Source organism: Thunnus thynnus, chromosome 13 (assembly GCF_963924715.1).
Source record: "Thunnus thynnus chromosome 13, fThuThy2.1, whole genome shotgun sequence".
Taxonomy (NCBI): Eukaryota; Metazoa; Chordata; class Actinopteri; order Scombriformes; family Scombridae; genus Thunnus; species Thunnus thynnus.
In genome coordinates, this window is record NC_089529.1 from 20,779,916 (window position 1) to 20,803,992 (window position 24,077).

General features: G+C 38.5%; 1 protein-coding gene across 3 annotated transcripts in view; it reads right to left on the reverse strand.

The window, feature by feature from the left end:
- fstl4 (follistatin-like 4) overlaps nucleotides 1-24,077 on the reverse strand; it is a 236,541-nt gene that overhangs the window by 21,454 nt on the left and 191,010 nt on the right. For all 3 annotated transcript variants that reach the window (XM_067608578.1, XM_067608577.1, XM_067608579.1), the window contains 4 exons: nucleotides 15,085-15,251; nucleotides 8,441-8,561; nucleotides 4,941-5,102; nucleotides 545-679 (listed from right to left, as the gene is read on the reverse strand). In XM_067608578.1, the coding sequence (XP_067464679.1) occupies nucleotides 545-679; nucleotides 4,941-5,102; nucleotides 8,441-8,561; nucleotides 15,085-15,251 (585 nt within the window). The remainder of the gene's footprint in view (nucleotides 1-544; nucleotides 680-4,940; nucleotides 5,103-8,440; nucleotides 8,562-15,084; nucleotides 15,252-24,077) is intronic.

The following is a 24,077-nucleotide window of genomic DNA, read 5'->3' on the forward strand; positions in this document are numbered from 1 at the left end:
GGCATTTATACTAAGATGCCAGGCTGTTAGGTGTAATTGTTGTAGAAGTTCCACTTTCCTGCAAATGTTCTGCACCACTGCTTACAACTATCAACATGAATTGTCTGGGGCTGTTTGTTTTTCACCCTATGTCAGCCATCTGAAGGCATGAGGAATCACCAGCTTATTAGCTCAAGTGCTTGCTGCAATACTAATGCAGGAAATGTGTAATGGGGGATTTCTAAGATGGCTACCACTCTATGTGACTTATGAACAGTACACTAAAGCTAAAACAAAGATACAGCTTAACAGATTCAACCATGTTGTCAAAAAGCTTCAATTTTGCTTTCATCTTAAGAGATCACATCTCCATGTAACTTACATCACTTTAACACTACTTACAATGCACAAGACAGCCAAGTCATAAAGATTTATGCCAACTTATAATGTTATCCCTCTTTTTGGCTTTATGTTTGACAGAGATGATGTTTGAATGTTATCGTGAAGTTACTGTGTTAATTTTACATTTTCTATATCAAAAGTTAAAAATATTGTATGGACTTACGGGTCTTCTTAGCTGAATCTTCAACAAACAGAGAGGAGATGTCCTCGTCCACTCCCACCTCGTTCTTGGCAATGCAGGTGTAGGCTCCGGTGTCCTCATACCTGACACTGCCGATGAAAAGCTCACTACCGTTTGCTGCAAGAAAAGAGGAAACAAACAAAAAGAAAGAAACAAGTGTTACTGAAACAGATTTTGTTGTTGCTAAAATATTTGAAATCTTCATGGAGTACACTGCAGATACATTTGAGACAGTCAATTTGCAGTCATCAGCAAAGAAGAAAAAAAATAAAAATAAAACAGATTCACAAGAAGCACGTCTGGTTTGTTTATTCCACACTGTTGATTTCTTGAGTTCAGTTTGATTGAGTGAGACTAATTATCAACCTCAGATGCACACCGCATGTCTGCAAGCAGACGAACTGAAAACTGCTCCTTTTCATAAGCAAAGTAAAAAATAAAATAAAACATTCAGGATTTAGAGCCGTGGTTGTTTGTTTGACTCTTTTTCTTATAATTTAAGTTATGTATTACTTCTAATTAAAGTTTAACGTGTCATGCTTCATTTGTATGCATAATACTTTGTGTTACATGCTGCTTATAGTTTTTATGGTTTCATCTTTTATGTTGTGTTTCCATATGTTTAATGTTGAATGAATCTGTCTTTTTGCTTGTTTATTTTTTGGTGAATACTTGGACAAGTTATATGTTGGCTGTTTTGTGACAGAATAAAACCAAACCATTTAAAAGCTAAATATAAATACATTCAAATTCACAGAGCAGCTTCAATACTGGATTTCCAGTGTGATCAAATACTGTTTAACCTCAACTCTGATTGAGTTTGAGGTGAAGCAAACAGAAACTACTAACTCATACACAGGAAGCGAAAATAATGTCCAAAACAAAGCAAAATGAATACAATGGTAAACAATGGCAGGGACAAACACAAGTATATCAGGCTTTACATAAGGTACAGACTCAGATTTATTTTGAGTTGGGTAAAAAAAAAAAGAATATTACTTCAACTTGTGCCAATAAGTCAAGTCAAGTTTATTTATACAGCACATTTAAAAACAACCAGAGTTGACTAAAGTGATAAGTATCCACATGTCATCATCATATGTGCTGTCTCAAACTCTTTTTGTCATAGTTCATAGGAAACGACTGTCTTCACTTGAAATGTGATAAAAGCAAACTCATAATTTATAAATGTGCTGTAGTTTACTCATCAGCCGTTAACATTATTGTACACAGATAAACAAGTCAAAAATGCCTTTTTTTTCCCGTGTGGCTGATTATCAAAACAGTCTGTTTCAATAATAAGATGCACAAGTAAAGTCACCTTGATAAACTTTTCACTTAAAGTGATTTCACTAACTTAAAGGTGCTGAATACTGCTCAGTAAAAACACTGATGTACTAGTTTAACTTCAACATGCAAATAAATACTTTACAATTCTTCAGTTTCCACTTCAGTAGCCTTTTAGTCTTTCAGAACCGAGTGAAGTCTAGTTTCATACTTATTTTTACACACAATGCAGCATTGTTCCAGTTGCACCAGTGCTGTTAGATGGAGGTGACAGGTGACAGACAGCAGGTGATGATTACACAGAGGTCAGCATCAGAGGCAGACTCTCTGATGTTTGCTGTAGCATCAAACTCTGTGATGTACAGCTGCACTTTGATTCTTCCTGTATGTAGTATTAAACTGAAGCTACTATATAGCTTCACTTTTCATCCCTTTCTGTGCTTCTCTCTAGGCATCGATAATATGAACTCTCTCTCTCTCTCACTCTTGTTCTTCTCACACCTATTTTCTACCTGTTTAAATATAAAGCCAGTATACTGTAAGTGTTTGTCTTACTCAACAGCAATAAAGAGAATGTTTACAAAAAACAAGTTTGCTCTTTTTTTCATTGAAAATTATCCCTGTCTTCTAATTTGTGCTTACTGGGTTGTAAAATAACAAGACATTACAGATGTTGATGCAAAGTTTTTCACATCAGTGAAATGTCTTTCGGATTCTGATAATAATTCTCTTTAATCAGGGGAAAAGTGCACAATGCTTTGAAGTGAAAACTGCCTTGAAGCAGGCCTTCATGAAACGAGACACCACTTTTAATTACTTCTAATTCATAATTATGTTCTGATCAATTTTTATTGAAAAACACTGAATCAACTGCTCATTAACTTAGCCTTTACATCCTGATTTTGCAGGCTTGTAGCAGTTCGTGGCATCAGGGGTTTTGAGTTGTTGTGGTTTTGTGGTTAAAATGGTTTTGTCTTAAATTATGACTTTTAGTCTCCTTAACTGCTCCCTGTGCACAGATTACTGCAAGGGCAAACGGGGCATGTGCCCGGGGTCCCTGGTCTCAGGGATTTCTGTGAGCTGGTAGAAATATATATAAAAGGACTCTTGTAACTAAAATAACGATGTAATATAATTTTATGCTTGTAAGGGGTTTTTTGTGAAGAAGGCAATTAAATCGCTTGCTAAGGGGACATAAAGTGATGCTGAGTCTGTCAACTGGCACTTCAACGTGATCATCAGCAAAGTATAAACTTGAGAGTAGCGATTTCTGGCTCATCTTTATCTATTTCCAAGGTGCAGAGAGGAGGAAAAAAAGTCTGAAAATGTCAGCAACACTTGTAGTATAAAGAACATTTTCATTGTTAGACCTAACTATAAATATTCAGCAGGAGAAGCAGCAGAGATAGAATAAGAAAATGATTTGATTAACAAACCCTCTGCTATCCCTCTGATTCGGACAAAAAAAGCAAAGATGGATTGTGGATTACAGTCAATATTGCTCAATGTACCAAAATAATCAACATAATTGCAGCATCATACACTTGTGCACCGGAAAGGATTATACATAGAGGGTGTATGTATGCACGTGTAGGTGAAAACCGTTAGTGAATCTGAGCCCAAGGCATGCTCCTATTTGACTCACCGTCAGCAGTCTTCACAATACATATGACTTTCCTCTCTGCCCTCTTAATGACTAATAAATAAGGAAAAGTTGAAGGCACTTAGTTCACAGTTTTCACTCAACAGCCGCAAACGCAGCTCGCAGCCATCCATTGCCCTTGAAAACTGAGGGATGTGATTATAGTGATAATGAACTTATTTATTTATTTAAAACCTGTCTGGTAAAATAATGCGTTGAGACTTCTTCCCACAATGCATCTGGGTCAGAAAAATGAACTGTAATGTCACGTGTCACTGTGTCCCGGTCGTCGGGTTAAGAGGTTTGCTCTAAAGAAAAGAAAAAGAGTGTAACAGCTGGTAATATCAGGCAAAGATCTACAACAGGCTCGAGTGGTTTCAGCAGAGTGGACAGCTCCAGAACACAGTTTCATTCACTCAGCAGCACAAAGCCCGTTTCTCTCTTTAGTGTTCAACTGTGGTCTACAATCAATACTCCTCACTATCAGCTGTCAGTGTGTGGTTCAGATTTGACAGAATTCAGCTAAAAAAAAAAAACGGATAGAGGAAACACTTTTACAGTGTCTTTATTACACCCCTGACATTATATGTAGTTCGTTGAAAAGAAATAGCAAATCATACCTCCTCTGCTTTGGTCTCTCTCACACAGAGCTATATAAAAATGGTAATCCATACTACTTAATCTACTTTTCCACTCTATTGTTTTCACTTTCCTTAATTCTTTTAATGAGGAAAAAAAAAAGCACAAATTATTACTGTAAGTGGGACTCCTGCCCCTTGCCATTGCCCACATTAGTTGGCAAATCTGATGCTGAAGCCACCGCAGTGGGGAACCTTGCAGTACAGTACCTCCCTTGTTTGAGCTTCTGAGGGTTGATAACAGGCTATTACCACAGGTAATGACCCACACACAGCCAATAAACTCTCCCTTAATGAGAACTAGGCCATAAAAAGAAAAGTCGTGCTCCATTCTGCTCCTTTTCTCTTATATTGAGAGTGTGTCTTTAAAAACAGCCCTCCAGCAAGGATAAGTAGCTGCCATCTCCTGACACACAGTATATTTCATTTTATTTTCACTCTCTTGATCTCACTTTTCCTTCACTTCTACAGAATGTTTGATTTGTCGGAGGAGCAAAGTGAAGACGGTTGAAGAGGGTGGCTGCGATTTTGGATTTCATCACCTTGGTTTGGAATGCAAATAAATGGAGAGCACCACAAAATGTTACTGCTGACAAGTGAGTACCCAATTAAAAAAAGTTTGTTTGACAGAGCACCAGCTTTGTCTTCACTGTCCACATGCATTGTGTGTGTTTACAGAGTTCTGCAGTGTTGCCATACTGCAATACTGTTGCAATTCAAAAACACTGCACCCACGAGACGTGACATACAGTATCTGCTTAAACGTACAACATGCTGACAGCACTTCCCAAAATAATGAAATACTCCTCACCTATGAGAGAAAGCTGTTTGGAGGATCTGGGCTGCAGGTCCATGCCGTTCTTCAGCCAGAGGAGTTTGGGATTTGGGATGCCGTCAGCGTGGCAGTGCAGGCTGGCAGATACACCGGGCTCCTGGGCCTGTGTCTCTGGATAGACCAGGATCACTGGAGGGACTGGACGTACAAACACAAACAAAACCAAAAGACACAAACAGGGAGAGAGGAGAGGGGCGAGAGAAAACATAATTACACACTGTTTCATGGTAGACTGTAACTCCTGGGGGATTATAGCACAAACACCCACACACGCAGTGGGCAGAGAGGAATTTGTCTCACCCCAGCATGGAATATATTCACACATAACAAGAATCCAAGAGCTCTGGGGCTACTTTATTACAGCTCGAGTCCTGTATGAAATAGATGTTGGACGTATCTACCACTTACCAGTGCCTCCGGGGAGAAGACCACAAATGAATGTGGAGGAATGAAGGGGGAAAATGAAATATGAGGTAATAGTTTACATGAACAGGTAAGATGTCGTTTTCTGGTTATGATGCTTGGGACCCTCTCGACCTCTGTTGCTGCCAAATCCTGACATCCTCTCCTTCAAGGAGCTAAATCCCATATATTCCATCCAACTGTGCTACAACCTTGCCCCCTCTGCCAAACACTTATATAACAGCTTTATGCATTTTATTTCAAATATTGTTTCTGTTATTTGCAACTTACTTATTTGTGCTTTGTTTTCTCTTTACCCTCCTACAGTCTCCCTTTATCTCTATTATTATAATTGTTTAATTATAAATATAACCATGTATTTTTCTTCTTCTTTTGTTCCTGTGCACTCACACCAACATCTAAAACACCCATTTCCTCTTCCTACACCCATACATCATCTTCTACTTCTACGCCTCACCCTCCGCCTGTCTGAAAGTCTCTGATGTTATCTGTCACATCTATATCTGTTACATCACCTGCTGTTTTTCTATCAAAACATAACTTCACTCCAACCCCTTTTTCCTTTCCTTTCTATCTTATATAATGTGTATGTGCTTAACATCGAAGAGACATTCATGAACAGCATCCGTACTACACTCGAGGGTATTATAATACTATGCAAAGAATACTAGACTGCTACTAAGAGTACTTCACTTATACCAAAGCTGCAGCGCTGTCACCCCTCTCATCACAGTACAGAAGGAAGCACGGGTGTTACTGCTTTAATAGTGCAACATGATGCAAACCACCCACTTTGTTTAATGTGGCACTTGGCTCCCTTCCATTCCACCTTATCTCACCTCGTCCTATCTCGCTTGAAATACCTCGAATCCCTAACACAAACAGTTGGTAATTGCCCTCTCCTGATAACTCGCCCTTCAGGACCTCAGTCGGTCTCCCTGACTCCCTTCCCATTACTCCCTCCCCTTCTTTAGTTCAAGGTCTAAAACGCGGCAGCATCTCTTTTCAATTAGCATCTCAGAAAAACAGAACAATGACATCTATTGTCTTCCCTTAATTGAAAGAGACTTAATTGAATCAAATGTTTCCCCCCTTTGCCTGTCTGTCACCCCGAGACAAAAGCGCAGTAAATAGGGGGGCTAGGGGGGCTTTTAAAATTCTTCCTCCCTGGATCTTCTTTGGCGAGATGCCTGGTTATAACTAGTCTAAAGGCAGGGGAGACAAAGGTCTTTATGCAGATGATTAATATGAGTAAGACAGTGCTTTGACAAGTTCAGCCTGCTAAAATCAGAGTAAGTGTGGTGTTTCTGCTCTTTTTTTACATGAATTTTAGCTTCAGTAGTTTTCATCCTCTGCATAGATTCAATTGAATACACTGCATGACAACACAAGTAGTTTCTCAGCCTTATGCATGTAATGATGCTGGCTGGCTAGTGAGTTGGTGTGATGCAATGCAATGCTTTGACAGCCATAATCCTGGGAAACAAATCGTTTTGACAAGCAACTTCTTAGACATTTTCCTGACAACTAAAGAATAGCTCAATCATAAAGGAGAATATACATAAAAATAAAGGCAAGACAGGTTTATTTGTAAAGCACATTTCAACAACAAGGCAGTTCAAAGTGCTTTACATAAAACATTCTGTCTACATTCTCATCAAGACAGAATGTAAAAGCAACACAAGGCAATATAAAAAGACATTTAAATGCAATTAAAAAATGTTAAATTGGAAATAAAAAATAAGCTAAAACAGAATAAGACAGATAAAACAGGAGAATAAAAGTTACAGTGTAGCACTGCAAGCAAATTTGATTTAATAAAAGGCGGCGGCAATAAAAAGTAAATAATAAAAAGACAAATAGATAATTGTTTCTTCACTTTGTATATACTGTAGATGATTCAAATAATACAATAACACTGCAGCTCATTTCACAACCCCATTGATTCATGTCACATTATTTTCACTGCATTAAAGATAACACACAGTCGAAAGTGTCATGGCAACATATGATAACTGAAACTCTCTAGTGGCAGAGGAGCCTCGTGGTGTGATCCTGTGTAATCGATTGTAATCGTGTTTTTTGCTGTTGCTGCTCCACGACTTTGAAAGAGTCACCCAGAAAGTCTCAGAGAGGCCAAATGAGTGCACATTTTTAAAAAGCATCTTCAAACTCTTTGGTGTTTTCTTGATGTTGTAACTGTATATTTTGTGGTTTATATACATTGTGTGTCTTGTATATTTCCTCGTTTAATTTCTCCCTTCTGTAAAACACTGTTTTTTATTAAACATTGCTATATTAGGATTTTTTTATTTAAAGGTACCCTGTCGAGTTGTTGACTGTTAGAAGCAACGCCTTTATGAGTGGCCACCCCCCCCCCCCCTTTTTTTTGTGATTGTGACACACATACACATCTATGTGTATTCAAGTGACGCAATATGCATTCCTGCGAATGTTTTCACATTATTCCACTGATCTACAGGTGGCCGTAAGACACCAAGAAATGCAGAAATATGTCTGCAAAAGGCAGTGCAGAAGAAATCTTCTTGCAAATAAACATGGATGTAAACAATGCAGGTGTCAAAATGTTCAAAAATGTTGCTTTGTAAATGTTTTATGAGGATTTAAATGCTTTCAAGACCTCAAAGACTTGTAGACCTTTCAAGACCCTTTGTTAGACCTCAAAGATACACACCATACATTTTAGTGAGTAACACTGAATGTAAACAGAAACTTTGCAGGTCTACAAGAGAACTCCACAGGGTACCTTTAACTTACTATTTGTTATATAGCAATGTGACACAGGTATCTACAGTATCCTTTGCTTCGAACAGGTTGGCTTAATGGCTTGGGAGCCCCATGTTTGGTTCCTTGTTATCTCGACTGATTGTCACTGAAACCTCACCAGTCACTGGAACTGTTCTTCACTGTAAAAAGGGCAGGCAGTAAGACAAACTCCCTCTCTGGGGAACCACACAGTACCACAAACAAAACTAAAGCATTTCGTCCACACTTCTTCCACCACCGTAAGTAAGAAATGAGCCACTACTGACCATTCACCTGCAGCACATGTGTCTGATAGAGGTCTTCATAGCCGTAGGCATGGCAACTGTAGTTCCCCATGTGGATGGTTGTCACCTTGGTAATGTACAGGGAGCCATCGTCCCCAAAGTCCTGAAATACAGGAGAGGGATGGAAGAGGAAAATTAAGTAAAGAAAGAAGAGGCGGGGATGACGGTGAAAGAGCAAAGAGGAGAAGGAGAGGGAGAGCGGGAGGTGTACGACAGGGAGTAGTGGATGAAGAATCGGGCGAAGGAAGGAGCCACAGGGAGTGAGGTAAAGGAGGTGGGAGAATGAAGATAGCTTGATAGAATATGTAAGGATGCTCGGAGAGAGCGAGGAGAGGAGAGGAGAGAGGAGGCACGCAACAGCAGGGAGTGATGGGAAAAGACAAGAGAGAAAAAGAGTGATGCGAAAAGGAAGAGAAACCATGAATCAACGGTCTCCCTGTTGAGCTGAAAGCAGGCGTTGGGGAATTTGATCCTCCTCTCTCCCCTCATCACGCTGCCTTAGCCTGATAAATGGCAAGGGTTAAAAATATAAAGCCCATTAGGTTGATGAATGGAGCTGGTTGTTGTTGGTGCAGCGTGCGGCAGTCACCAGGGGGTTCCAGCCACAGCTTAGGGCGGATTAAGGCATTAAATAGTTTGTTGTCCCACCAAGTGGCAGAGCAGATGTCCTGATGCAGAACTGTCATGACATGGAAACCACAAACGACCGCTTTCTTTCTGAGGGCTCTTGAAATTTATGTGACCTGACAGAGAAGAGTCAGTTTGTGAGGAAAATGTCAGATGACTTTCCTGTAAGATATACAGGGGAGTTTGGGCAGCATTTAATGTTCCGAATTTACAATTGAGGTGAGAGATACAACTACACCAGCGAAGGCAATTAAAAGTGAATGGGCTGTTTGGGCTAAAATGTATGACTGTAATATATCTGGCAGGATAGCTTAAGATATATTTGTGTTTAAACTCGTAATCATTTATGGTTCCTGTGAAAAAAACGTGTTAACAGTAATCATTAAAGGCACCTCTGATACGAAGATCATATTGTCAGTTGCATCATTAGACTTTTTTTTTTTTCGCTGCTACATCAACACAGAATAACAGCATGATACTGTAAGCTTCAAACTTTTGTAAACATTTCAAGTCTCAAAATTCTCCAACTGCAAACCTACTGTAATTGAAATAGAGAAGAGTGTGAATGTTAGTTTTAGACTATTATTACAGTATAATTACTAATATTAATTTCCTTACTAGTTTTATTATATTATTATTACACTTATTGTTTAATTTACCCTTACAACTGTCAGAGATGATATTGTTGTTTGTTGGGCTGCTATATATTTGTGTGTTATATGTGTGATTGTCGTGTCTCTTGTGTTGTTAAATTGATAAGTGCAAAAATAAAATGTTTAATTTTATTTGTGTTGCCCAATATCACAAATCAGTGTCAGGAGGCTTCACAATCTGTATAGCAAATCAGCATCCCCTGTCTTTGCAGCCTCGATACAAATATGTAAAAACTCCTTTTAAAAAAACACTTTAACAGGGAAAAAAATGGTAGAAACTTCAGGAAGAACTACAGAGGAAGGTTCCCTCTCCCAGGGCAGACAGATGTGCAATGAGATGTGTACAGAAAAGACCATGAAAGCATGAGATCTGACATGTTGGCAGCTGTTGCAGAATTTTGCTAATACTTCAAAGTTGTCTTTCACTCTAATCGTGCATTATGTCTGGTTGGCTGGTGTCATCAGTGACTAAGAGGACATGAATGTAAATGGCTGATCTCTGCTAGCACGGCTCCTCATAACAATGGGAATAGTCGTTAACCTCCGAGTTCATGAAATGTACCGATGATACACAGACAAACGGACTGAGAAAATTACAGCCTTTTTATTTTTATTCAAAGTAAATTATATGCTTTTGTAATAGAAAGAGGAGTGGAAGAATTATATGTGAAGATGACCATGTTCGAAATAATAAAATGTTAAGTCACTCATTAAAGTTTTGCTTTTGAGATGCAAAACTACATCAGTGTCTCCTTTGACCTATCCTCAAATAACAATCATCAGTGCTTTTTCATTACATCGGCCCTTATATACTTATTCATTTCATGTTTATCAAGTTGCTGCAATGTACATGCAAATAAAATGAGCTGTGTGGTAATTGTTTTAATAAAAGAAATATACATTATTCATTTAATTTCTGCATAAATGAATCGGTTTCCAATCTCACTCAGACGTGCAACACTTTAGTTGATAACTACAGAAGCTATAAGCAGCTGTGGTGGATTATATTGCTGTTCTGTCTGCTTCTGTTTATAGTTCTGCCTGGTTTCTTTCTTTCATGCAGTCGTGTGAAAAACAGAAACAGGTCTGAACCCACCATTATACAGGGTGATGTTACTTTTTGGAGAACATAGCTCTACTTTAAAATGTAAAATGGCCAGTTTTGAGGCAAAAATGATTGAGAGTTAAAAAAAAAAAACACACAGAGAGAAAGAAACATGGTGAAAACACTACAGTGGAGTGGAAGGTCAGAGCAAGGCAGGGCAAAGAGAGACAGAAGGAGTACAAAGACCATGAAGAGAGTGAAGGAGAGCAGACAAATGAGACTGATTGTAATGGAGGCTCAGCTCTCAGGTGTAGAGGTTATATGCCAGAGCGCAGAAAGATTTCCATCACTGTCGAATGAAACTTCTGAAAACAATCCTACTTCCATTCAACACAGATCAGCAGAGGAAAACGGTGTGCTGAAAGGACTTGGACTGGAAAGTTAAATCCCCTTCCTCCTCTCACCCCATTTCCTCTTTAACCTGCACTGTTAGTCTATTACCTTTTATTCTGCTTTCTTACTAAGGCTGACGTTTTATGGATCCGTTATATGAATGTAGATTTTACTGCAACACTGTCAAACATCATTTTGAATGAATATCATATAATATTGGCTGACTGGTCAAATTCTCTGTGAAGTTACATAAAGACTAATCTACTAGACTAATCTAGCTGATTTATATGTTGTACTCTCAGACAGTTGAAGGTAGTCTGAGTGAATGTTATTCAGTGTGAAAACAGGCTTTGGGAAAAACATTAATGGACTGGTTTGATCAGACCTCTCCAGTACAATTAAATCCAGCAGGAAATACTTAGTAGTTTATGATTATAAATTAACAAACTAGCAATCCATGAAGTCTTGCATTGTTAATCAGATGAAATACATTATATCATAGAAATCTCAAACATGAAATTATAAATGTGGATTTTAATCAGAGGCTTGTGGATTTTGTTTTCTTTCCTTTTTTAGTTTATTGTTGGAGCAGCTGATAGCAGTGCAGCACAGATAGTGTGATATTGGTTATTTTCAGGTAAAAAGATGCTGTCAATTAAAACTGGACTAAATTTTATTGAGAAATTGAGGGTTTTTTAGATCCTAAGCTCTATTTCAGTTGCATTTTGATGACTTTATTTTCAATACGTAAAATTTTCTGGAGGATCTTAAGGACGTACTTCTTAAAATAAGCGGATAGAAAGTAAAATCCTTTACATACATTAAAGTGTTATCAGGTGGGTTTAAAAGTGAGACTTTAGTTTACAATCTGGATTAGTATATAGATATTAAAAACATCCGTGTGTTTGAAGGAATTTTCATATACTGTATGTGTCATATATGAAAAAGCTCCTATTTTTATATACTGTACGTGCCATGTATGAAATGTTCCTTAAACAAGCAGACAGTGAGGGACAGATAGTTGACGTCTTTGCAGTTGAGCCAACCTGGCTTTATGACTGTTGCCATAGAGACAGCGCTAAAGTAAACAATCTTATAGCGAAGACAAGGTCACCTGGGCGCTGCCTGAATAACTGAGTGGTTCAACTCTTGTCCTTCAGATGTGTTGAAGCATTTCACTTTGAAATGTAACTGCTTTCTCCTTGGTCAGTCAAGTTTGTGTTTGTCAGTAAATCTTTTTGCATAAGATGTCCATGTCCCGAAGTTTCTGAATTGAGGAGCTCAAGATTTCTATAACAGTGTGCTTCTTGTATAATCAGCGCTTTGTATTAACACATATGGCATGTGCTTATTGACAAATTATTAATGGACTGTACATGTGGATTTACTCATTACTCAATTAATAATGCACTATATCCATAAGAAATACAAATCCAAGCATCCACTTGGATGGACTTTAGATGTCTACATTTTTATTGGATGATTTATTCGTCTTTAACCAGGGTGTCTCTTGAAATACAAAATCTTTTGTACAAGAGTCCAATTGACCACAAAAACCTTTATTTCTTTACATATGCTTTCTCTTGTTCTTGATCCTGAGATTCATCCAGAGTACCAAGAAATTACTCAAATTGTAAAGAAACCCCCCACACAAAGTACTGAGGTTATCTCTACCATTAATTTAGGGATTAGTTTCATCTTTGATTTGACTGAATGAAATGTGAGTCAAGCACAGCCGGGGCTCCTCTTTCCCTCCTCCACTCAGATCACTCTGCTCTGCTCTGCGGAAAATTCATTATGCATGGTCAAGAGCCTAAGGGACCTCTGTTGCCATCGCCTCTTCTCCAGACTCCACCTTAACACTTGACATTGTTTATCAGCTCATCATCACAGCAGACCAACAAGGCCGCCCATTAACATGCAATTAGTGAATTGTGATCCGGTGGTGAGTAAAGCAAGGCCGGCGCTGTGCTGTCACCTGTGCAGATGTGTCTAAACAGGAGCATGGTTACATAGTTCATTAAGCACTGAGCACTTTACTGATTCAGGGAGGAGGCTGGTATGTTAATCTTTCTTTGTTTGCTGCTTTCCTTCACTTGAATCCTTTGTTTTTCATGTTACTATTTTTCCACCATCCTTCGTTCCTCTTCTTTCTTGTAAAGTTTGTTGTTGGTTGACTATTAGGGCAGACATTGTAAGGAGATTTTTTAAATCAGCAAAGTGTGATTCTTAGCACACCTCTGTACTGCAAACAGGGTGAAAATATAAAAAATAATGTCCTCATGAACTGAGAAACTCCCATAGCTCTTCATACCTTTATAGCAGCAATGGGATTTTCTTATTATAAAAAAGTTTTAATAGACTATTTGTTTTCAATCAACTTGAAGAGCTCCTCAACTGTGTCCCCTTGCTGCTGAAGTTGATCAAATATTAATCAGGCAGTCCAATTAAATTTCTGGAAAGAAAAATTATGAAAACACACACACACAGTGTGCACACTGGAAACTTTGATGGGTTTCATCAAAATGGAGGAGGTTCTATGGAGGATCACTTGACATAAAGCTACTTTTATCAATCACTTATATGTGGCTCATGGTAACAAATTGACTGGGAGTTATCAGTAAGCCTCAGCTGTTTTCAGCAGACAAGTTCTGTTAGCGACTAGATGGTGAAGACAGTCAAACATCTAGCAGCTACAGAACCAGATATTCCTCTCAGGAGTTAGTGGAAACAAAACTAGAGCTAAAAGGAGAGTGAAAACTAGATTTATATTTATTCATCGGGTGGATACAAACAAAATGCTAATGTGTAAGTAGCCCATTGTTTGCTAACCCATTACCCACTATGACAGCTTTAATATGTAAGGGTTGTGTGTCTGTCAGGTGTTTTGCTGTTCCCCTTGTGGACAAACCATAGACTAAAAAAATAATGGACGTAGCCACCATGACATCATCCACTGGTTTGTGGACTCGAGTTTGGCATTTTGACCGTCACCATCTTGGATTTTTGGAGCCAGGAGTGACCATATTTGGAAGAGAGGGTTGAGCTGACCCTAATGTTAGCTGCTAGCTTGGTTAGCATGGTGCATTTACAGTCTATGGTTCACTGTGATTATGCTGATGCTAAGTTTGGCTTGCAAACATAGGCTTTAAACAAAACATTCTTACCAGATAGAGAGCCAACTCCTTAGAGGATCTTTTAGTACAACTGAAAGCTGAACAGGACTTTTTAGATGACCAAAATGTTACATTTAACTTTCATGACCTGAAAACACACTGAAATAGCGACGGCTACGGCTATACTCCTATTCTAATCTGGGTTTATGATACGTAACATACGTAATCAATGTAGTCACCATCGCAGCGACTTGTCAATTACAAACTAGCTTTATCGACTATTTTACTCTAAATGGGCCTATAATTTACAAAATGAACATCATGCTGTAATGAAGACTTGAAACTAACGATTGAGACCATAAACTCGTTGGGAAACTGTTTACTGAGGTAATAATTCAAGTAAGAAGTAGGGTCATTTTCTCATAGACTTCTTTACAATCAAACTTCTTTTTGCAACCAGTGGAGTTGCCCCCTGCTGGCCATTAGAGAGAATGCAGGTTTAAGGCACTTCTGCATTGGCTTCACTTTTCAGACCCAGAACTACCTGCTTGGGCCAAACATCTATTAAAACTGCTTTAATAGTGTTCATAATGCTAACATCACTTGACTGTACATAAGCAGTGATGTTGTTGTAACCAGAAGGATAAAACAATCTAGACATACAACAAAAATTAACATGTTTTCAGGAAATATTTCTTTGCTTAAAAAATGGGAGAAAAAACTCTACTATCATCACCAGCAGCAACAAAAAACAGCATCAACCATGACAAAGGAAACAACGACAGCACTCACATTGATATCCTCCAAGTCCAGAAAGTTAAGTATGATGCCGTTCCTCTTCCAGATGATTGGCGGGCGCAGCGTCCCCTGGATGGCACAGGTAAGGACGGCACTGAGGCCCACTGTTACTGTGGAGACGCTGATCTCCTGGTCCTCTGCCAGGCTCAGTTGGACAACTTCTGTTAGAATGAGAGTTTGAAGAGAGATGATTGGTGTTGGAGAGCGAGAGTGGATGACAGAGGAGCAAGGAAGAATTGATAGTAAGGAGAAAAGATTGAGAAAAATGAGAAGATGGAAAGCGAGGGAGAAAAAAGGCGGCAGAGAAAATCACAAATCAGAATGAGTGCAGATATAGTGGAACAGTAGCCAAGCTTAATACATTTCTAAGCATCCATCTCATTACAAGTGGACCGGGGAGGATAAACAGCTGTCCAGGAGTGAAGGATGTCCCAAATGAAAAAGGACCACGTGTCAGAGGACACACAGCTAGCCAAATATCATTCTTCTCATTAAGGGAAATTTATGTTCATTGAAATGGCCATCCAATTCAATTCACCTTTACGGCAAATTAAGAATTATTCTTCACTGGTTCCCCTTGGCGCCATAAATAGTATCTGTCGCCAAGCTGTGTGGCCAGGCACCAAATCTACAGTCACAGTCTGAAAACTTTGTAATGCACAGAACATTTTTCTTATTGTCAGTTTCACTTTACACTGAGCCTTGTGGTTTTAGTAGAGATAAAAAAACAGTGTCTTTGCAGCAAAAGTGGGCTATGTAATATAGGCAGTATGTGTGTTCTCACCATTATGGGTTTAAGTCTATCTCATGTTCTTTATTATATTTCGATACCACCCAATCCTTCCTCTTTCTCCCATCTTTCTTTTCATGTTTCTCAGATGGGAATGTCATTAGTTTTGCAGGTACAGTATTTGGCCATTAACAAAAATATTGGACAAATCAAAATTTTGACCTGATATTAGCACTAGAAGAAAAGTTAGAGGATCACTAAAGTTATTCCAATTAATTCGGAGGATTCAGGACATGATCGTCTACTAATTATGGCAATCCATCTAATAGTTGTTTAGACATTTCACTCAGAACCAAAAATGTCAACAACCATTATCTGGAAACCATGAATATCTGTACAAAAGCTAATGTCAATAAATTCAGTAGATGCTGAGATATTTCACAAGATAAGTAAAAGTAAAAAGGCAGAGGATCGTCAAAGGATGAATCCAACTGATCCAATTTTTTTTAGCTTCAATTTCTCGACAAAAAATGTATAAAATTAAGAAAGGAGCATAAGTTTGGCAATGATTGTGACATATTATGTGAATGTGGAGTTCAGGCATGGCGGCACTGACATTATATCTGTCAGTGTGTGTGACCTTGGATCAATATTGGCTCAGGCACAGGATATTCTTGGTTCAATAAATTAAGAGACACAGACACCTGATAGAAATCTACAATAAATGGAGCCAACCAAGCATAAGACTGTGCAAATCTCTACGGTTTTCAGACACATACTGTACAACTGCACACAATCAGACATATGTGTGCATGCTGTACACCATCTACACACGCGAGGCATTTACTGGACCGTTACTATTTACTGCCCTTGCTGCATGACCTTTCAGAACTAAAACAGTTGAAACGAGGATACACCAATTAGAGCAAAAAACAGAAAAAGAGCAGGGAAATGGAAATCTCTCATTATGTTTGGAAAGTAAACATCCATAGATAATCCAAATGCTATGATTCGCAAAATAAATGGTAATACATTCAGTACAGAGAGACCAGAAACACTATCCCAACCAAACAGGAGGAGGAAAATTCCCAGAGAAACCTGACTTCTAACTTATACATGCACTTCCTCTCTGTGCTCCACCACTGTATTCAATATACCACAACCTATAATGGTACACAAATCTATGTGAACAAAAAGATGTGAACAAAAACACTGGCTTTAATGATGGAACAACAGTGATAAGATCAGAATCACAACAAACCTTCACTCGAACACCTACATGGGACAATATTTAATTGTCCAAACAGATAGGAAGTAGATGGCAAACGGACTTTGAAATGTTTGCGGGGACGTTCCTGTCCAGATCCAGACTTTGACAAACGCTGTTGTAAAAGACCCCTGGATATTAGCTGTCTGTTTCACACAGCTCTCGAGATGATAGATATATCCGGGCTGACAGCTCGGTGTGTCAGAGATATTTCAGAATGCCTTTGCTACAGTACACTGCCAGGCCCAACAAAGTTATAATTCAGCAGAGCAGTAATTTGGGTGGCAGAACAGCCTTTGAATGCCATGTGGACAGATGAGGGATGAAGTGCATTGATCTGACATGGCTTGGAGGGCTGGTTTAAGGGTGGTACTGTGAATTTCAACTAGACCACTGCTCATATTGAATTTAATACAGCGCATAGAACTAAGACCTGTGCAGTTAGCTGTGTCTTCATGCAGTTGACTGTTCAGATGGACATCTAGCATGACTTAATATTGATTCTTTTACATGTAGAGAAGTAGGGATACAGCTGTAAAGGCTACTGTCTCCTCAAAGTTCAGTCAATGCAGCAGTATAAACTGTAATTAATAGACTACGGTTAACAAAACACTGCCTACTGTGAAGGATAGTTGTGCTTCCAACAATGACAGCAGACAAAAATAAGCAAGCGCTGTGAGGACGCAATGAAGTCAGGACTGTAATCTAGAGTCATTTATTTGACACAAGCAAAAAAGCAACAAGATGTTCTTAATTACAGGTTTGAAATTGATTTAAATATAGAGTCAAATAGCAGCTATTAAAAATAACTGTTGGCGTGAAAGAAAAAGAAAAAATGGGTCGCTATTAAAGCTGTGAGTCATCTTGGGACTTTTGTGCGCCTAATACTTGTGTTTTGAGAACGAAACGAATGCTTTTGTAATTAATACTTTCACCTTTTTCACCACTTTGTTGTCAAGGACAGACAGATGATGTATTGCTGTACAGATTTTAAAGCCCCCTGAGGCAAATTTGTGATTTGTGATATTGGGCTATACTAATAAAATTGACTTGACTTGACTTAAAGCAGCACTGACAACTGAAAGACAAGCTACAGCTCAAAGCCGCTAATGCAGGGCTGTAACACTGCTGTTTACACACCAAATCAAATAGGAAATACTCCATCAATTAAAAATAGACAGCTGTGTTTAGATATTTCCAGTGGCAGTCTGCCAACCCTTCTTATGAGGTCAGTCTAAACTTGCAAACTTCCTGCTGATGTATTCCTCCTCATTTTTAATGTCTGACAGGAAGGCCATAGTCAAAAACAACAACAAAAAAACCCATCTACCTTCATGAAAGATGGACCAGTTGTGAAATTAATCCTAACACCATGAAATTAATCCTGTCATCCAAACTCAACCCACTGAGATTACGGTTATGATACAATGATGCCTTTTTTTAAACGATTAAAAATAGGCATCTAGTAATAAGTTAGAAAATTGGATGATTGCTGTTGTCACTTTTCTAGGGAAACTGGGTCTAGGAGAGTCATTAAGGGACTATTTAAATGCCAAGATTTTTCAGTTCCAGTACAATTTAAAACTGTCATCAGTTCATTGCAGGTTGGCCTCTGAAGTTTTAAAGAAAATAGGCAGCTTTAATGAGCTCAAGATAATAACAGTCACACATTGTAACTTCATTGTAACTGATTTGATGGGTTTGTCAGTGTTTACAAAACTGGAGGTACAATGTGTAACTATTACTCTATTTCACAGGTTTTGTTGAGTACAGAGCCAGAGCTCAATTAATTTAACCCTAAGGTGACATTGACACATCATTTTGGACAACAGTATCCCAGGAGCCCAGGTTGCTGGCTTTTTACTTAGCTCCTAACTTTATGGTACCAATAAGATACCTGGGTTCTGGTACCAAACACTAAATGTTTTTAGGTAGATACTTTACTTTGAGCCAAAAAGAGACCCAAGTTTTTGCACCAAAAACAAAATGTTTTCAAGATATCTACCTTTCAGTTTTGGGCATTATGCTTGAGCTACTATTCGGCTCTTTGTTGGTATCACCAGCGAGCGGTCAAGTTAAAATCTGTAGTCTGGTTAAAACGGTGCCCAAAGCCCCCAAGCTTTTGAATAGTCGACTATTCGGCAGGCCATGAGGATTTTTTCTGACCCTTATCATGTGTTCAACTCTGAGTATGAGCTGAGTATTCTGGGTTCCAATGTGTAAGCACAAAACCTTCATTTGTCCTTGTATCAGTTTAACTTACTAACAGGAAATTCATGGAAAACAGAAAAGGGTAATTGTTTGTTTTTTTGTGGGCATGTACTGTAAAGTCAGTCATTCATTTGTATGCTTGTAACTTATAATTGGGTCTTTTAAAAATATTTCAGAATTCCTGTAATTTTTGCAGTTTCAGTGAATAGTTTGTTCAGTTATTTAATTAAGGCCAGTGTTTGTGAATGTGTTTATATTGATTAAACAAGCATGCGACGGTTAGTTAGGACACATATAGGACATATCTGTCTTTTATGCAGCAATTCCTTCAGTCCAGGGGAATTGTCTTTTACAGGAGATGGAAATGTACCCTTGGTCTTGACCTTGAAAATAATAAACATTTATCTACCAACATATTCTTTAATTTAAATAAATAAGCCAAACATATGTCTTAACACAAACAAGCCCACAAAGGACTCTGACTAAATAAAATACTGCCTAGAATGAAGTTATGACTTAAATCACAAAATATCCGTAACAGACTAAGAATCTGACCAAGCATTCAATGTCAGCTTTTGGTGCTTGGTACTATGAACACATTGTGGACGACATTCAATAAGTAGTGGCGTTCAATCCCAGCCCTAATACCTACACCCATGTTTAACTAAACCACAAAGATTATATCCACCCAGAGCAACTCCGTAAAAATCTGTTCGAACATCCTCCCATGTTCTGTCCCATCCTCAGATGACTCAGACAAATTGCATATCCACAGGCAGCGCCCGCTCTGCCCTGGACGGCTGGGGAAGGTTGTCATGACATTATCTAGTTAATGATTCCAGCAGTTTCCCCCCCTTTCTCCCAAAATAGCTCCGGTGTGCAAGTTCGTAATTGACTTTCTGGGGAATTCAGGAGCTCCACTGATCGATCAGCCCTGCTAACTGAGCTATGGACGGGCTGACAGGGCCAACAGGGAGGTTTCCTGTATTCAGCTCTGGAGGGATATAGAGTTTAATGTGAGTAAAGAGAGGAAGAGGGAGTTAGAAAGAGGAAGGTGAAGAATCAAGGCTAAACACTGGGGGAAAGAAGAGCAGATAATGACAGAGACAAGGAGGGGGGTTTCAATGACACATTCAGAAATAGCATGAGTAAAACGAATGCAAGCAGAGAGAAAAGACAGAACAGGGAAACGAGGGAGGAAACAAACCAGACGTGGGGAGCTCAATTGTGAGAGAAAGTGTGAGAAAGAGGATGAGCAAATGAAAGAGTGAAAGTAAGAAAGTCCAGCTGAAAGATGGACTGAGACAACACAGAGGCAAAAGAGAAAGGGTATAAAATGTGTGTGTGTGTGTGTGTGTGCGTGCGACAAGAGGCAGAGAGACAAATTTGATGCAGAGCACGTAGAAGATCTCCCAGGGAATAACTAATGTGGTGAGCTCAAGACTGCGGCTCAGAGAGTTGTCCCTTTCCGCTTTTATGAGACCAGCCCCTCACGAGCTGGAGTAAGACATCAATCCACGAAGCAGAGGAGCAGAATACCATGACTTTTTAGAGAGAGTAAGACCGATAACATCCTGTCTGTAGACTAGAAGAGAGAAAGAGAGGTGATGAGGGGCAGAGAGCACGGAGAAGACAGAGAGAGACAGATGGAAAGAGGAGAGAAGAGGTCATAGGTGAGGGAGTGGGATGTGATGAGTCATGTGAGTGGGGCCAAGAAGCAAGAAAAGAAAACAAGCTGTCAGGCATCCTCTGAGCATGGATTGTTGATTTGTGGGTCAAATGATGTCTAGGGATCTACTTTGTCTCATATAATCATTGTTTCATCGCTATTAAAATGAATGTATTTCAATGGGCAATTATCCCAAAAGGACAGTTACCGTTTATGTGACCGAGACATAAAAACCTTTCATTTCTCAATTTCTCTCGAGTTTAACGTAGACGTCTTATCACATGCAAATGATGAAATCCATGCTCAACAGTTAAGTAGCTCTATCCACATTAAAGTGGAATAATGTCTGTAAATGAATAAAAATTGTCTTTAAATCACATTAAGTTGTTGCTCCTTACAGAGTGCCAAATTAAATGAAAATATAGAATATAATTGGACTCTTCTGATTGAATCTCCCTCTATGGGGACTTAAATTTGTCTTTTTAAAACAACATAAAAATATTGTAATCAAAAGCATGCTTGGTTGTTTTGTATTTTCTCCATTTCTGAGTGCACTCACCCTTATATTTTAACAGAGATACAAAGGAAAGAAAATATAAAACAAAATATAGATTCCTAGATTCCTTCATTATTTTCTTCTCCAGTAGTTTATTGGGTGTGTTTTCCAGAAGAAAATAATTAAGTTGGAACTAAGGTTCACTAATCCAGGGTTCATGTACTCTATATTCTGTATGATCTGTGGTTGCTGAGGACAGCTTTTTTCACACAGGTTGGGTACAACATTTTTGTGGGTGTTGCTTGTTGTATGCATGTAAGATGGAGACAGAAACAGTCAGACTGACAGTCTGAGATTAACTAAATTTACAAAATCTACCTAAATAGCCACAGTATACATTACAATGCAGTAATAATAAAATAATAAAGTACTTGAATATGCGTTTTCATTGAACTACCAGCAAATTTTCCAAAATCAGATGGGCTTCTATCACAAAGCTGTTATATCATAAAGCGCACGCCAGAAATGTAAAACAAATTTATAGTTTCTAATTTTGCAATAAACCATGATATACTGTCTAAGAACTGATGCTGTGAGGTCGTCCACAACCACTTTTAACTGATGAGCAGAGAAACTGATCCATTTACTGGGTCAGTGGTGCCAGACTTGCTATTTCTTTATTAATTAAATGCATTGCTATCACCATTCACTGAAAAAAATCATTTTACAAAAAAAAAAAAAATTTAAATATTAAAGACATGTTTTTATTCCCTTCTCAAACTAATTAACAAAAAGTAGTTTGATAGAAACCAAGCTGCTAAGTAAGACTCTGTATTCAACTAAATATTTTATTGCTCTTCTTAGATCCATGTCTCTCTGAAGTTAATGCATGTGTGATAAACTTTCAGTCACCTTTAGCAATAGATCCTGTAGCTGTAGATATCTCAAATAGGGCAAAACAGCACTTTGCATGTCAGAAATCATCCTGTCTTCAGCTCCCCTCAAATAGCCCCCTCTGTGTAGACTTTCCCACCGGCTTATTCATGTATTGTGCTCTTTAATGACACCACTCTTGCTACATTGACAAAGTCGTGAAAGCACACGTTTAATGTTTGGATTGATCAGGATCAGCAACTGCTACCTCTGACAGATAAAGATAGCCTCTGCCAATAGTGTGAAATTTGTTATGACATCAGTTGTGTGATGAAATACCCCATTTATTTAACTCTACATGATGGATGTTAAAGTGCTGTGTTATTAGATTTTAGACTTAATTTGATAGAAAATGATATTATTAATGAACAAACATCCAATCCATGATTTCTTGCATTGTTTAACTGATGAAAAATACAACTGAACAATATTCATATTTGAAGTTTAAAACTAATTGAAGCAGCTGATAAACAGCACAGACCCGTAAGCACATTTTGGTGATTTGCACATAAAAAAAAATATTATAATAATTCATAATCATTATAATATTAAATATTTTGAAAAGTTGTTTTATGCACCTGGTGCACATTTCAGGTTCTACATGACCTCCTGGACATACATATTGGCAAGAAATGTACTAAAACTGAAAAATAAAAATCCTTTTACATATAATACAGCATCAATGTGGATATTTACACAAATTAGCTGTCACCACAGTAATGGCTTGTTTACTTTCACCTTAATTGATCTGTAAATTTATCCGATACATCTGATGCTTCTTACTACAACTGAGAGGACATGAACACACACAAAATCAGATATGCACACACACACACACACACACACACACACACAAACTCACAAAACAAGAGTCACACAAACACACTCTTGGTGAATGAAGTCTTCACTGCTTTTGGCTGGTGAGAGTGACACCTCAGACACCCCACATTAGCAAACCAGAGTGCTCGCTCTCTCTCTCTCTCTCTCCACCAGTGAATATGAGCCTTGTTGGGTGGTGAGCGTCACTCACTCGACAGGTACATCCTCCTCCCTTTATGTGTCATGTATGCAAATATATGCACAGAACACTCTATTATTCATATTTGACCCTCATGAAAAAATTATCCTCATTCGGTCTCATTCGGTAAATTAGGATTCAGGCATTAATCATTAAGCTCAGCACTAAGTGAAAAGCAGCTGCTGTAGTAAGCAGGCTTGATTTTCCAGCCTTTGTACATCCTACATGTTCCTACAATGCTGCCAAATGATTTAGCAGCGGAGATTCTGCAGAGCTTCAAAGCAACCTCATTTTGGTGTCATGTATACACTTGGGTTAGTCCTCAACTAAAGTCACTTTTTTTTTTTCAACCACAAAATAGATTTTCTCACTGATTGTTGCTATGAAACCACCAAAAAGTCATGACAACAGGCACTCTCAGACCACCAGGCAATGCAGCAGAATAGTACATTGTGTCAGTCTGTGGTTAAACACTTATTCCTCACCACAGAGTGCACTTCCAATCACAGGAACACACGCTGCCACCTGTAATCATTTATTGTGTCATTTTATTGTGCTGCAGCTTCAGGAAAAATGCTCTGAAGCCATTAGCAATAAGTGCAGCAAAGTAGTGTACAGTGATGCATGCTGATGCTTAAAGATGCAGAGTAGGTTATGTTTGTG